This window comes from Loxodonta africana, chromosome 12 (genome assembly GCF_030014295.1).
Source record: "Loxodonta africana isolate mLoxAfr1 chromosome 12, mLoxAfr1.hap2, whole genome shotgun sequence".
NCBI lineage: Eukaryota > Metazoa > Chordata > Mammalia > Proboscidea > Elephantidae > Loxodonta > Loxodonta africana.
Window position 1 is genome coordinate 106028244 of NC_087353.1, and position 15615 is coordinate 106043858.

General features: G+C 60.7%; 1 protein-coding gene across 4 annotated transcripts in view; it reads left to right on the top strand.

Annotated features, from left to right (window-relative positions):
* STX1A (syntaxin 1A) overlaps positions 1–15615 on the top strand; it is a 21361-nt gene continuing 5746 nt past the window's right edge. For 2 of the 4 annotated variants that reach the window (XR_010323733.1, XR_010323732.1), the window contains exons 1-9: positions 1–71; positions 7877–7954; positions 8282–8381; positions 10983–11057; positions 11786–11859; positions 11942–12050; positions 12522–12595; positions 13417–13554; positions 15099–15271. Coding sequence is in view for 2 of the 4 variants with exons in the window: in XM_064296121.1 (XP_064152191.1) it covers positions 42–71; positions 7877–7954; positions 8282–8381; positions 10983–11057; positions 11786–11859; positions 11942–12050; positions 12522–12595; positions 13417–13554; positions 15161–15271 (789 nt within the window). In the remaining 2 variants the exon portion in view is untranslated. Of the gene's footprint in view, positions 72–7876; positions 7955–8281; positions 8382–10982; positions 11058–11785; positions 11860–11941; positions 12051–12521; positions 12596–13416; positions 13555–13868; positions 13952–15098; positions 15272–15615 lie in introns of those variants that run through there. The other 2 variants (XM_064296120.1, XM_064296121.1) reach the window with 2 other exon arrangements.

Consider the following 15615-nt stretch of genomic DNA (forward strand, 5'->3'; position numbering starts at 1 on the left):
GGGGCTGCCAGGCTGCAGCCGGCGCCGCCACTCCCGGGAGCATGAAGGACCGAACCCAGGAGCTCCGCACGGTGAGTCCGCCCGCCGCCCGCGCTCGGCGCGCCCCCGACTTTCTACCCAGGTCGGTGGCCAGCGGGGCGCGGGGTGCGGGGCGGAGCCGGGGACCCGACCTTCGGGGTCCCGCCCCTTGGCGCCCCTCGGGGTGCGGGCTCGCGCGGGCTCGGCCCCGTTGGCCTGCGGACTGGCGGCCCGAGCCCGGGGTCCGGGGTGAAGTTTCCGCGCCCCCTGCGGGGCCGGGGGCTCTTCTCGGGGTCCGATGGCGGAGCCGAGCCTGCTCTCTCCTCGGCCCACGGAGCGGGTCCGGTCTCTGTCTCTCGGCTGAGCCTCGCTCCTGTCCCTCCCGTTTCCTGGCGGTGGGGACGGGCGGGGGGCGGTCCCCTGTCCCGAGCCCCTTCGCGGGGCGCTGCAGAAACGGGGTTGTCGGGTGGGGGCAGGCTCCACGCCCGGAGCTTCTCGCGGGGCGCCCCGCCGCCCCCGTCACCTGTGGCTCCCGTCACCTGTGGCCCCCGTCAGTCGCCTCTGGCCCCGTCGGTCACCTGTGGCCCCCGTCAGTCGCCTCTGGCCCCGTCGGTCACCTGTGGTCCCCGTCAGTCGCCTGTGGCTCCCGTCACCTGTGGCCCCTGTCAGTCGCCTGTGGCCCCGTCGGTCACCTGTGGCCCCCGTCAGTCGCCTGTGGCCCCGTCGGTCGCCTGTGGCCCCCATCAGTCGCCTGTGGCCCCCGTCAGTCGCCTGTGGCCCCCGTCAGTCACCTGTGGCCCCCGTCACCTGTAGCTCCCGTCACCTGTGGCCCCCGTCACCTGTGGCTCCCCGACGGGTCGCGGTCCTGGTCTTCTGCCCACCCGCCCCTGCTCCACCAGCCTGGCTTCCAGGTAGCCCGAGCCACCGTTTCCTGGCCCTTTCAGTGTTCTCTGGTCTGATTCAGACCTGCATCTGTTTTTCCACCTGTGTCTCAGAGGTCCCTGGGGTGTGACCCCTGGGCGGGGCTTGAGCGGGGTAGAAGGACTCACAAAGGTTCTGAGTCAGCCCACCCTCACCCAGCACAGACAGAGACCCCTGCCTCCTGCTCCTGTCACCAGGGCTCTGCCCCCAGCTTGTGCCATTCACCGGGATGCTGTCCTTAGGAATGCCAGATCCTGGGGCTGGTGGAGGCAGTGAAGGAATTGAAGCCCTCCTGTCTCTGTGGGGCAAATGGGGGTCTGGGCCCTAGTCCAGATACCAAGTCGAGCCTCACTGAGACCCTGGCCGACCAACCACCCTGTTAACAAACCCTGCCGACAGATCTCTGGGGCCCACAGCTCAGTGACTCCCCAGAAACCCCTCCTCTGCCCAGCTTGGTCCCCTCATATGAAAAGCTCCAAGTGTCCTTTGGGCTGTTGATCCCATGGCATGTCCCCTCTGCCCAGAGGCTCCCTCAGTTTGTGCTGGGGCCTCCCCTATTTTACCAGTCTTGGGCATCTTGGAGCTGGGGCCCGCGCTCCCCTGCCTCATCTCCCACTTGCTCTGACATGGCAGCCCCCACCCTCCCCTCAGACCTGTGTTATTCCTGGCCCAGGTCCCAGCCCCTGGGGTAGACCCCCATGATGTTTCAAAGAAAGAAGATGGTCCCTCAGGTTATATACAGTCTCTAAACACTTCCCCTGCCAGTCCTTGTGGTTGCCCTGAAGTTTCCTGTGCTCTGCTGAGTCAGAAAGAATGTTATCTTGGTGATGGCTGTGTAGTGTATTTGCTGATGTTTGGGTGGCTGGTGGGTCAGGTGGGAGTATGTAGGGACCAAGTGGCTGGAAGGGGTACAGTCCCTTACACCTGATGAGGGCCTCTGGTTCACCAGCCTCTCAATCCCTCTTCTGAAGGGGGAATTGAGTCACAAAGGAGAAGTGGCTTGCTTGATATATCAAGATGGATGGTAGAAAGGGGCTTTGTCTAGTCCCTGAAGATGGTCAGACTTGGCCATGGCTGGGACTGGAGGAGCCCCAAGAGAGCTGAGGTTGTGAGGGGCTTGAAGCCAGGTCTTTTTGCTCTGGCGGGTATCTCTGGGACCCACCCAACACCCCCATGCATGTACACACACATGCACGTGTGCAAGCACATGTGAGCACACAGTGGCCTGAGTGTCCTCTCAGAAGCATTCGGAGACCCCACCTCTCATGGGCTGACAGCCATGGAGACTGTACTCACTGCTGGGTGGCCCTGCCCACTGCAGGGTGGGAGTCTCTTTCCCTCTGGGCCTTGGGTCCCCATCTCTGAAGTGGAAACAGGAAGCCCTGGAACTCAGCATCTTAGGGAGAGAGGGATGGTCACAGGTCTCCCAGCTGACTCCACACTTGAGGGAGACCTTGAACTCCAGGAGTTGTAACTTTCAGCCCAAAATCTCCATGAATCAGTCGGCTGGTGTAGGCTGGTCAGGCTGGACAGAGGGATGCTCAGAACCTTGGCTGCACCCCCATCCCTCTGGTCTTCCCTCTCTCCCTCCCTTCCTCCTCCTTCTCCTCCTCCTCCTTTCTCCTCCCCACCCAACGCCACCACATTTGGAAGGAAGGCTAAGGGAGCTTATTTATAAAAGTCACACTTGGGGAAGGAGCTGGTGCGTCTCCTCAGCACTCTGCAGGCCCAGCCCTCTAGCCTTCTCCAGCCCCCAGCTCATTGGGCTGGCTCTTCCACTTCTGCAAGTAAGAGCTCAGGGAAACGTTGGGGTCCTCAGGAGGCCAGCATGGGGGCCTCCACACTGTAGACAGGCCCTCAGAGGTCAGCAGGGCAAGCCCTTGGGGGGAAGGTGGGAAAGGCAGCCAGAGAGGGACAGGGATGGCCCAAACCACACAGCCCAGGAGAGACTTCAGGGACAGGTATCCCCAGACAGCCCTGCCCTTGCATTCAGCTGCCCCATTACCCTCTACTCAGGCCTCCCTGGTTTTCTCTCTGGGGACTTCTGGAGCTGACCCAGAGCATGTTCTGGGCCCAGAGCATGTTTATCTACGTGGTGGACCATGTGGGGCTGACCCACCTTCTCTGGGCCCAGAGCGTGTTAATCTACATTATGAACCTTGTGGGAACTGAGGAGGGTGCAGGAAGAGGAGCTGGATTTGAAGAGAAGGGAGGGTGATCCAAAAGGCGGGACTGGTGTGAATAAAGGCAGAGAGAGAGAGGCTATGTGTTGGACCTGGAGAACAATGGGAAGTCCTGACCCCACCAGGCCTCCTGGGGCCCTGAGGTCCTGAGCAGCCGCATCACTGGAGCTGCCAGGGCAGGCCTGGTGGGCCAGCCCAGTGTCCCCCTCTTTGCCTACAAGTTCCCTTGTCACTCACTGTCTGCTGGAAAGAGACTGGGGACCAGGAGGGCAACACAGTGCAGGTTTGGTCCTTAACCTCTGTGAGCCCATTTTCTCATCTGTGATGTGGAACCAGTAGTATCCACCTTGCAGGATGGCATAAATGAGGGTGTAAAAATAGCGGGCCGGGGTAGACCTCAGCACACACCTAATTGCTGCTTCCCTCCTTCCTGCCCATCACCTCCCTGGGATTTCCCAGAATAAACAATGGACTGGGGCACATTTTCATCTGGGTGCAGATGGAATGACCATCAGGGACCAGCTAGTCCAGCCTACTATCTAGCAAATGGGAATACTGAGGTCCAGGAAGGACCAGGCCTTACCTGGGTCACGAGGTGCCTCGGTGGCAGAGCCAGGCCTCTTTCACTCCCTGAGCTGCTCTGGGGCCCTGCTGAGGGGCAGCGGAGCTGAGAGCTGGGTACCTCAGGTGGAGGAGGAGGTGAGAGAGGGCAGGGACTGGGGCTGGAGGGCCCTCTTTCCTGGAGCCCCTGCTTGGCCTCACACACCCCTGACTCAGCTCTGGGCCTCTCTGCACTAGAGATATTGACTTTGATTAGTCACTAAAGAGAGGAAAGGAAAAAAAAATAGCCCTCGAGGCAGACAACACCGACTGCTGCTCAACCAGGCTTCAGTAATGAATCAACCTGCTGCCTGGCCAGCCGCCATCCTCTGGGACGGGCCTGGAGGCTGTCCAGCCTCTGAGCCTCTTGGAGGACTCAGACTCATTTCTGGGAAGGTGTCCTGGAATCCTAGAGCCTCTGCCCAGAGGCTGCCTCCCTCCCTGGCCATATCCACCCACTGAGGTTCTTGCAGGGTCTTCTTGACCTGAAGGTCAGTCAGCGCTGCTTCCTACTCCCTGACTTCTGTTCCTGGTTGAGCAGGCTGGAGGCGAGGGGGTGAGACCAGGCCATGGCTCTCTTCTGTGAATGGGCTTTTAAAAAATCCCCACCGGTCCCACCCCCATAAATTCCGATCAGTCCCTCAAGGTGGAGCCCCGGAAGCTATTTATTAAAAATTCCTCCAGGGGATTCTGGTGCTTTCCCAGGATTGAGCACCACTGAGTTAGGAACAAAGAGCAGCAGACAGATTGGATGTTGGCTGGATATGAGAGGAGGCAGATGGTGGGATGCCCCCAGGTGTCTGGCCTGGGTGGGGGCTCTGGGGAACAGGAGGGCCTTGAGGGGTTTTAGAGGAGGGAGCCCAGGAGAGAGGTACAGCCTGGTTTGGTATGGTACCACGCAGGCTGCCCCTTTGATGTCTGCGTAGGTGTGTCCAGGAGACGTTGGACCTCGAGCTGGTTGTGCCCCTCAGCTCCAGCTGCCATCTCCATGCTGAAGCTGCCCAATTGCCCAGCTCCAACCCAGCCCTCCTTCTGGAGCTGTGACTGTCACTCAGAGAGGGCACTCATCATTCAGCAGTTAACAGGGTGCCTACTCTGTTCCCAGCAGCCAGCGGGCCAGAAGGGTGTCCTCTCAAAGAGTACATGTGTACGACGGCCACCTGGCCAGCCCAGGACGCCAGCAAGGCAGCCACACCAGGCTGGCTGCATTATTGAGTTCCGTCTGGGTCAGGAGTGTGTCTTCTTTGGGGGCAGGGGAGGTGGGAGGATGACATCCTACAACCTTGTCATTTATTCGTTGTCCAGTGAGAACTGATTATGGGCCCGACTTAGTCTGGAGGCGGTCTCTAGACAGGTGCCACAGGGCTTGGATGTGGGTGGGGTGGCCTGGGTGCCAAGAGTCAGGAGCCATCCAATTCTTACAGGCTGGAACAAGCAGAATGAAAGTCCATCACTGGAGACAGCAGTAGGGAGGGGCTTGGGGCTTTCCTTGGCAGGAAGTGCTATGTAATTTTTGGCTGTATTAGTAGAGGTAGACCATGTAGAGAGAGGGAGGGGAGAGGTCAGCCCTTTGGCACTGCTCAGACCACAGTCAGCAGGTTCTGTTTATTTGGTTACCTGCAGGAGAAGACAGGTGGCACACAACAAGGCTGAGGCAGGGGCTGCAATTTAGGGCCCCTGGGAAGGCTCTGAAGGAGAGAGAATGCTCAACTTGAGAAGAGAAACCCAGTAAGGATGGGGATGCTGCCTTGAGATTTCTGGTAGAGCCGCTTCAGAAAGAGGGCACTGTTAGGTTCTTTTTGGCCTAGGGCCAAACCACAGGAAAGGAAGGACTGTCTAACATCAGGGCCTCCAGCACTAGGCAGGTCCCTTAGGGCTCCAATAGGGATGTGGTCAGTGTGCTGGGAACCAGAGGAACTTGGGGAGCAACTGGGGAAGGCTTCCAGAAGAAGGTGGCATTCGTGGATGAGGGGAATGTCTGCCTCAGGGAGTCCGTTCCAGGCAAAGGGAGTTGCTTGGGGAAGGCAGGGTGGTGGTTGTAGGTGCGGTGTGGGGATGTGAGGGTCAGGCCTCAGGCTGGGGTGGTGGGATGAAGAGGAGGGGTGGGGGTGAGAGGACTTGGTGAGGATGGGTGTGGGGCAAAGGGGGACAGTCTGTTTGGACCATCATCCCAAGGTTTTCTTAGATCTACAGCTGGTTTGTACAAGGCTGTGAGGTCAGGCCCTAAACCCTCTGATTGGCTTTGGGGCCACCCTCAAAGCCACCTCCGTGGTGGACCCCACCCTAGGTACCGGCAAACCCTGCCCCGGGTCTCCCTTCCCCTGCTCTGCACTCATAGACAGGACCTGGAGGAGGGCCTGGGTGTCCCTCCCACCCACCCTCTGCTGGAAAAAAGACCCAGTTCAGCCTTCAGCCCTGGAGGAGGCTGTGGAGGGAGCAGGTCAGAGCTAGCCGGCCACCTTGAGAAAATACATCCTCATTTTACAGATGAGCAGGCTGGTCCCAGAAAGGGACACCAGCCAGGCCTCAGGGGTCTCTGGGACAGGGGCTGGTAGTGCCTCTCCTCTCTGGGATTCAGGGGCCTTTGTCTTTGGCCTGAGTGGCCATCATTACTCTTTCTGGGGAGGGAGCTGGAAAATTCTTACTCATCTACCTCTGGGCAGCGGAAGGACAGGGCAGGAGGAGCATTAAATGGTGGGAACTCCATTTAATGGGTGGGCTTGGTAGGGGGGTGGCCACCTGGTGACAGCCACAGGCTCTTGTGTTGAGTAGGGTGTGAATTTAATTAGCTGCTGGGGGAGGAGGTGTGATGTCTTGATGGGAAGACGCCCCTCCCACACGCACCCCCGCCAGTTTGGGGGGGTCCTGGTATATGCTGAGCTGTCACCACCTGCTCAGTCTTCCCTCCCCACAGCCAGGCGTCACTGTTCCCATCTCTCATAGGAGAAATCAGCAGTGGGCGCCCCCCAGCCATACCCCGTCCCCATGGGGCACTGAGAAAGGAGGAAGCAGGACCTAACCCTAGAAAGTGGTTTGAGAAGTGGCAGCCCCTGCCCTGGGGTGGCCAAACTAGGAATCCTTGCCTTGCTGTGGAGGGCAGCCTTGGCCTTGCTGGCAGAGTGGGCCGACCCTGGCAGACCCAAGGTGTAGGGCGGACAGTAATGACCACCCCCTGTATGCTGGGAAGTCAGACCTATCATTACCCGCCCCATGCTGAGGAGTGGCTTTGGTACAGGTGCTTCTGGGGCAGGTGGGCCAGGACCACCACCTGTGTATGGGGCCTACGGCAGCCTGGAGCCAAGTGGCAACATGACTAATGTCTCGTGCCTGCCAGGCCCAGCTTTAGGCCTAGAGGAGGGAGAATCAACTTCCAGTGTCAAGACGGACAGGAAAGAGGAGAGAGTGCCTAAGGGCTGAGTGGGCAAACCTAGCACCCAGCAGGGCCCCATAGACCATATCTCTCAGGACTGTCTGAGGCACTGTGGAGAGAGCCCACAGGGTGGGGCGTTAGTAGTGCCCAGGCCTGGGACAGACAGTCATGCCTCCCCCTACATAGCCCTCCCTGGAAAAGGAGCCTGGGAACTCAGGGCTCCATCTTAATCAAATCTGAGGGGTGTGGCTGAGTCCTTGAGCATGGAGAACACTGGCTGCAGGACAGCCTGTTTCAGGCAAGGCCTGGGGGAGCAGGGGCCAGATGCAGGCTCAGCTAATGATACACACCCAGCCTTTGGGTGGCTTCAGGCTCAGGGGCTGCAGGCCACAGACACCAAGCCCTAGGGTCTGCTTGCCCAGCCAGAGGCAGGGCCTCCCCAGCTGCACCCTGGGGTGAGGGGTGTGCAGGGACCACCCTGGTTATGTGGGAAAGGGGCAGCTGGCCAGGGGAAGGAGTCCCAGGCCAGGCCATAGAGACTGGGTCCTGTCACTAACCTGATAGGCTGGGCCTATGTCCCCGGGGTCCTCCCACTGTCACTGGTGAAGGCTGGAAGCCGAGGGCACAGCTTGCAAGTGGTCCCAGGAGAGAGGGGTATGGCTGGGGCCTGGAGCTGCACCCTGTCTGCATGTGTCCGTGCACCATGTCTCTGCCCGTGTGCTGGGGTCTCGTGGGACCCAGAGGCCCTACCGCAGTCCACTCATGTGCACTCCTCCCTAAGCAGGCCAAGGACAGCGATGACGATGATGATGTCACTGTCACCGTGGACCGAGAGCGCTTCATGGACGAGTTTTTTGAACAGGTGGGAGCCAGCCCACCCCATCTCTCCCTGTACACTGGCTGACCTAGGGGGCCTCATGTCACCTGTGAGCCAGGCCTAGCACTCTGACACTGTGCTGGCTCAGCAGCCCAGGAGGAAAGCAGGGAATGAACCCATTCTGAGGGCAAGTAGACTGAGCTCAGAAGAGAGCTTGGGACTGGAACTCCCCACTGCTCCCTACTCCTGCCAAGAAGGGTTCTTGGAGACAGCCCCCCCACCTCGGGCCCGTCCACCTGAAGCCTGGCCCTGGGCCCAGGGAGCCCCTCCCCTCCCTGCTGTCACCCCTGACGGCCTCGCCGTGGTCCCCAGGTGGAGGAGATCCGTGGCTTCGTTGACAAGATCTCGGAGAGCGTGGAGGAGGTGAAGCGGAAGCACAGTGCCATTCTGGCCTCCCCCAACCCTGACGAGAGTGAGTGGGAGGTGGGGCTACCACGGGGGAGTTCTTGGCACTGCTGGAGGCTGAGGGCACCCAGGCCTGGCCAGGTGAGGGGATCCACGGACGGAAGGAGCTTCAGAAGGAAACCTCCATCCCAGGCCCACGGTGATGGAGTGAGTGGCCAAGGACCACTGGAGACTTAGTCGAGGGAGGGGCAGCCTTCTGGGGCCTGGGGTGGGGCACAGGCAGCCAGCCCCACCCTCACCAGGTGAGGTGGCTTTTCTCTAAGGCCACAGGGCCAGCTGCAGCCCTGGAATCTGGGCAGGAGGAGGGAGGACTCTGGGAGGGAGGAGTCTCAGATCACTAGGAGGCCTTTCAGCCCAGCCCCTCCCTCTCCCTCGCCTCCCCAGGGAGCAGATGGCGGCTCTGAGGTGGCAGTGCTATGGGAGGGCAGGCCGGCCAGGCAGGCAGAGCTTCCGGAAGGAGCTGGCAGCCCTGGCACCTGGCCATCTTGGTACCCTAGATCTGGGCAGTCTCCGCTCTAGCCGCCCCTCTCTCTCCACACAGGGAGCTGCTGTGTGCCTGGATTCCCCTGTCCCCACAGGTGTCCCTGACCTGGCTGTCACAGTCTCTGTTGAGGTGTTGATGACTACGCTAATAGGGCCAGGCTGACAGGGGGTGGCTCACCGTTGGTCCCAGTGAGGCAATGACTAGCCTCTGAGGCACCTGCTTCCTCCATGGGATACCCCCACGTCTCTGGCTCCTTTAGATGGTATCAGTCTGTGGGGCCCAATGGGGACAGCACAGGCCCTCAAGGGGAAGGACCTGGGACCCCGAGCCGGCCACCCAGTCCTGTTCTCCCCTGGCACTCAGGGTGGGGTTTTTATCGTCTCCAACACTGACTGCCAGTTTGTGACCCCACCCCCAGGTCACTGGCGTTCTTAAGAACCCAGAGTAAGTCTTCCCACAGCTCCAAGGTGTACTTGAATCTGAGGCTGTTGCCACACCCACCGAGCCCAGTGCCAGGCCCTCTGGAGCCAGGATGCTGCAGTGGGAGCTGGGGGACTGCCTGGGAAAGGGGGAAAGGAGAGCGGGCTGGCCAAGGTGGGGGACATCAGCGCAGACATCAGCCCCACCCTCCCCAGGGCTTTGTCTGGGGCAGCCAGCCTGTGCTGCAGTGTGTCTGCTGTACTTCATGCCCCTGTGTCCCTGTGTGGGGTCAGGAGGTGGCTGCAGGGGGAGGGAACAGAGTAAAGAGCCTGGGAATTGGTGCTCTCACTGGCAGCGTGGGCCTGGGGCTCCCATAGGCCATCTTCTGCACTGCTGTCCCTGGACCACCTGGTCAGGGGGAGTGGCTCAGAGTCGCCCTCTGTTAGCTGAGCAGTTGGAACCCCTCAGAAGGTCACTGCATGGGCTGTGACAGGTGCTCGCCGAGGGGCTCAAGGACAGAGGCAGAGCAGAGCTGGCAGGAAGGATGGTGGGGAGTGGGTGCTCTCCTGGGCCAAGGCTGATTCTGCCTTCTCTGGGGGCTGCCATCCGGGCTGGGCTATTTTGGGTCTGAGAAAGGAGGCTGAGACGTTGGAGCAGCTGGTAACCGAGTTTTCCTTTGTTCACACAAACAAGGCACCCTCCTCCACTCCTCAGAGCCCTCCAGCTGCCTCTCATGCTCCACTTGGGAGGGAGCCCTATCTCTGGCCTTCCTAATAGGCCACTGCATCCCCTCCCGTAGGAGAAACACCCACCCAGAAGCAAGCAGAGGGTGTGTTTGGAGGGGGTACAGCCAGGAGCTCAGACCTGGCTTTCCAGAGCAGGGAGTTGGAGGGCTGCCCTGAAGTTTGGGGGTTGCCAGGACCCATTGCTGTGCCCTGCGCCCCTGGGGAAGCAGCCAGCCCAGCCCACTTTGCCAGCCAGCTCCTTGCAGAGAACGGGGTGAGCCGGCTACTCCCACAGCCGCTGCCAGCTCGAGGGCAATGGTTCCATCTGGAAAAAGGACCAGAAACCCTATGCCCCACCCTCCCCCAACGTCGCCCAGCTACCTGCCACCTCCAGGGCTGGTGATCCCCAGGGGCTCACCAAGGTTAGGTGCCCCCGGCCCCTCCCACCCACTGGGCATTCAGCTCTCGGCCTCCACAGAGCTCAGCACATGGGGAGGGGCAGCTGTGGGGGTAGAACGAGGGCAGCCCTGGCCAGAGTGAGGCTGTGCCCCAGGGAATGTGGGGTCAAGGAGGCATCTCTCCACTGGCTAGATGCTCACCCAGAGCCACCAGGTAAGCTACCTAGCTGAGCCCGTATCCCCACCTTCGACTCGGGCAACTGTCAAGTAAGTGGGCCCCGGTGCCAACTCCAGCATCACCAGCTGCTTCTCAATTACTTCTGCCTGAAATTTAGACCCATCTGTTATCTGCTGGCGGGGAGCCAGAGAGGGAGGAGGGGATGCCTTGGAAGGCAGTGAGGAGTGGGCGAGGCTGCAGCTGGCATGGCCCTGACCCAGGACTGGAGGGGCAGGCAGAGCCTTAGTCAGGGAGGAAGGGGAGGTAGCCAGTGTCCCCCATCGGGCCCCTGTGTGGGGGCTGTACCTGGACATCAGGCAGTTGGGAACCCAGAGTGTCTACCCTGCTCCCTCTGCCTCCCCAGAGACAAAGGAGGAGCTGGAGGAACTCATGTCTGACATAAAGAAGACGGCGAACAAAGTTCGTTCCAAGTTAAAGAGTGAGTCTGCGCTCAGGCCTTGTTTGGGAGCCAAGGCACTACAGGTCCGCCTACTCGTTAGCCCCTGGGGGCTCGCTCCCCTGCACTGGTGGGTTGGATCTTGTGTTCCTCTATGAGGGTGCCATTGTGTGCTCATTCACTCAACAGCTCCGTGGCAAACCTGGGTGAGCCAGGCTCTGGGCTGGGCCTGCGACCCAGATGCCCAAGGCCTTGTCCAGGGCATGCCCCACTCTGGGCACCCCAGTGAGCTGCTTCAACTAAAGGGTTAATGAGGGGCTAACTGGGCAACACTGGCTGTGCCATGCAGAGGCCCCATGTGCTGTGTGGCCGTGGACATGCACACACACCCCAAAATTTACAGGCCTAGGCTGCTCTTTTGCAGGGGGGCCCCTGGTTGGGTGCACGGCTTTCTGGGGCAGATACTGGGTGGGCCTGAGCCACCAGGCCTGGCACATAGTAGGTTCTCATACACACAGCTTGATGCGTGACAGGCTTTCCAAGTGGGTGTGCATGGGAACAGGTGTACATACCCCTGAGTACACACCTGCTCAGCCCCTCCTCCATCATGCATGTTTTCCTCCCAGTGTGCCCCCTCTGCTGGCCACCTGCAGACTCCCCGAGCCCCCATTTGTTCCCGGGGCCTGAGCCAGATCCTGGGCATGTGGGATGGTACGGGTGGCGGCAGTGGTGAGTGGGGACTGTCGCTCAGCAGCCCTGTGCTCACCCAGGCATGGAGCAGAGCATCGAGCAGGAGGAGGGCCTGAACCGCTCCTCCGCCGACCTGCGGATCCGGAAGACACAGGTGCAGGCAGGGACCTCGGGCGGCGGTGCAGGTGCCTAAGACTGGCCGGGCCTGACACCGCACCCCCGTCTCCCGCACCCAGCACTCCACGCTGTCCCGGAAGTTCGTGGAGGTCATGTCCGAGTACAACGCAACACAGTCTGACTACCGTGAGCGCTGCAAGGGCCGCATCCAGAGGCAGCTCGAGATCAGTAAGCTGGGGGGTGCAGCCAGGCTGAGGGGTGGGGCCAGAGGTGGGGCGGGGCCCGGGATGAAGGGTGGGGCGGGGTGGGGCCAGAGGTGGGGCGGGGCCTGGGATGAGGAGTGGGTCAGGGGCTCTGCTGAGGGGTGGGGCCAGAGATGGGGTGGAGTCAGGCAGGGCTGAGGGGTGGGGCCAGAGATGGGGCGGGGCCCGGTGTGAGGGGCGGGGCCTGGGATGAAGGGTGGGGCCCAGGCTCAGGTGGGCGAGGTGGGGCGGGGCCCTGGATGAGGGGCCGGGCCATGGGGTGGGGGCGGGGTCCGGGATCAGGGGCGGGGCCAGAGGTGGGGCAGGGCCCGGGTGAGGGGTGGGGCCCCGGGGTGAGGGGTGGGTCAGGGGCCCTGCTGAGGGGTGGGGCCAGAGATGGGGTGGAGTCAGGCAGGGCTGAGGGGTAGGGCAGGCTCAGTGTGACCCCTGCTTTCAGCTGGTCGGACCACTACCAGTGAGGAGCTGGAGGACATGCTAGAGAGTGGGAATCCAGCCATCTTTGCCTCGGGGGTGAGTGTAGACCCCCACCATGACCCCTGGTGTGCACGGAATGTGCTGGGGCCCCGGTATTTGGTCAACAGAGCCCCCTTGTGAGGCAGGTTTGTGCCTGCAGTTTACAAAAGAGAAAGCAAAGGCCCGGAGAGGAGAAGGGACCAGATTGAGGTCACGTAAATGCTAGTGGCAAAGGTGGACTTAAGACCCGGGTCCCCTGACTCCTCCCAGTTGGCTCTGCTGCCCATTTGCCACCCACGGCGGCCTCCTCCCACCATCTTTTCCCCCCTAGAGATCACAGTGTCTCTACATTCAAGCGAAGCTCAGTTTTCTGCTGAGCAGGGTGCTTCTTGGAGGAGGTGGCACGCAGACATGGGAGGCAAAGGTCCTGGAAAAGCGGGGATGATGGCAGTCCATGCGGTGTGGGAGGAAGCAGAGGAGACAGGGTGGTAGAAAGGCAAAGCTTCCATTCAGGACCTGGGTCCATGGGGATGGAGGGGCAGCCAGCTTGAGCTCTGGTAATAAAGCCCACTGATGGTAAACAACAATTTATTGAGCAGTTGCTAGGAGTCATGCACAGGTGGGAAGCATCATTAGCTTGGATTACAGACCAGGAAACCGGTCTCAGGAACCGGATGATACAGTCAGTAAAGCAAGCAGGAGGGCAGGGGTGGGCTGTAGCTAGAGGAACCCTCAGGCCACCCTTCTGGAACTCTGCTCAGGCCACTGCCCATCCTAGCTAGCTGCCTTCCCTCTGGCCTTCTGCCTTTCTGGTCCCAGTCCCCACCCCATCCCCCTTCAGAGACCCCTGGGTCCCAGCCCACTGTCCCACCCACTAGATCATCATGGACTCCAGCATCTCGAAGCAGGCACTGAGCGAGATTGAGACACGGCACAGTGAAATCATCAAGCTGGAGAACAGCATCCGTGAGCTTCATGACATGTTCATGGACATGGCCATGCTCGTTGAGAGCCAGGTGAGCGCCCGGGCCCCGTCCCCCCAGCCCACAGCAGCACCCAGAGCTGCACTAACCCCTGCCCTTTCTGCCTGACACGCTGCTCCTGCCTGGGAGGGACCAAGTCTTCAGGTAACTAGCCTCCTGCTGTTGACGTTGCTTCCAGGGCCCTGCCTGCCACTTGGCCCTGCCCACCTGAAGGACCCCCGCCCCCCGCATGGCTCTGCCACTAGGTCCTGGCTCTGCATGTCTCTGCTTGGCCCTCCCCCAGGCTAGCCTTGTCCTGGCCACCAGCTGTTTCTCCAGTGTCCACTGAGGACCAGGCGTTTTTCTAGGAGTGGGAGGCGCAGCCACGGCCAGGACAGATGAGGGCACTGCTTCCTGGAGCGAACAGCTGTGGGGAGAAAGGGCGGCCTAGGTAAATACGTGGAACATCCTCTAGTTGTACCAGGTGCTCGGGGGACATGAGGAGGCAGTGTGACGGCAGGGGTTCTTCAGCTTGCCTGTGCCTGAGAGTCCCCTGGATGGCTGGTAGGTTTCCTGGTCTCTATTCCCAGAGATTGGTAGGTCAGGTGGGGGCCTGTGAATTTGCACTTCTGACAAGCTCAAGGGTGTTGCTGATGTTGCTGGTCCAAGGACCACGCTTGGAGCAACACTGTGATAGAGGGACAGGGCAGCCACTTTGGATGGGTTAACCAGGAAAGGTCTCTGAGGTGACATTTGAACTGATACCAAAATGGTAAAAAGAAGTTGGCCATTAAGACTTCTTGTGGGAAGAGTGAGGAGCTGGCCCCAGGCAGAGGGTCTAGTGTGCACCCAGATCCTGAGACCTGCAAGAGCATGACTTGAGGACCAGAAAGGGGCCTGTAAGGCTGCAGCACAGAGGGGTGGGAGGTGAGAGGAAGTTAGAGATGGGGGTAGACAGGGCCAGACGTGGCAGCCAATGGTGGGGCATTTGGATTCTTCTAGATTGAGGGTTTTAAGTATGGGCGTGATATGAGTTATAGAAGCAGGTTGGCCACGGGGAGGAGAAACCAGTGATGTGGACTTGGGTGGTGTGGGGGAGAGCAGCCAGTTATCAAAATGCTGTTGTTGGGGGTCTTGTCAGGGCAGCATAACAGTCAGATTGGCCCCTGGGGGCGGGGGCAGCACAGGACCAGACTCCAGGGGCTGAGAGGGCTGTGGTGTGGGGATGAACTGCCAGTCCTGGGCTGGGCAGGGGGTGGAGGGCCTAACAAGCCAGGAGTCTTCAAGGTTGAAGACCACAGATCGTCAGAGCTGAGAGGACCATCATACCTGGAGGATGGAGGGGCACTCAGCATGGTCACCCTGTGAGCTGTAGCCAGGCCACGCAGACTCCTGCCCCGCCTTTCCCTGCATGGTCCCCAACACTTTGGCTGAGACTGCATGGCCAGTCCCCCCATGACTGCCCTGCAGGGAGAGGGGGGCGCTGCCTTGGGAGTTTGCTATGTCCTCCATGCCCTGCCCAGGGGCCTGGCCTGAGGGGCACAGGTGGGAAGTTGTACCCTGTCCACCTGATGCCCCGTTTCTCTCCCAAACCTCAGGGTGCTTTCCTGAAGTCCTGCCCTGGGGGAGCCCTTGAGCTCGGATCCCCCCCGGCCTGCAGGGGGAAATGATAGATAGGATCGAGTACAACGTGGAGAACTCGGTGGACTACGTAGAGAGGGCTGTGTCTGACACCAAAAAGGCCGTCAAGTACCAGAGCAAGGCCCGCCGGGTTAGTAGCCCCAGCTTGGCCCAAGCCTGCAACCCCCTTCCCCAGTGCCCAGGAGCCCCGAGACCACTCCACAACACTCCTCCCCATTCTGCCTTTGTGATTCCTCTCCAAAGCCCTGACCAGAGCCTGTACCTCCCCATTCACTGTGACCTCCTGCCCTCAGCCCTGGTTTATCCCCTAAGGCATCCCCAAACCCCCTCGCTGCCCCCTTGTGCCCCAGCCCTCAAAGCTCTGCCCGGAGCTCAGCCCCCGACACTGAGGCCCTGTCCTGCTTCCCGCTGTCCTCTTGTGCCCCAGCCCTCAAAGCTCTGCCCAGAGCTCAGCCTCTGACACTGAGGCCCTGT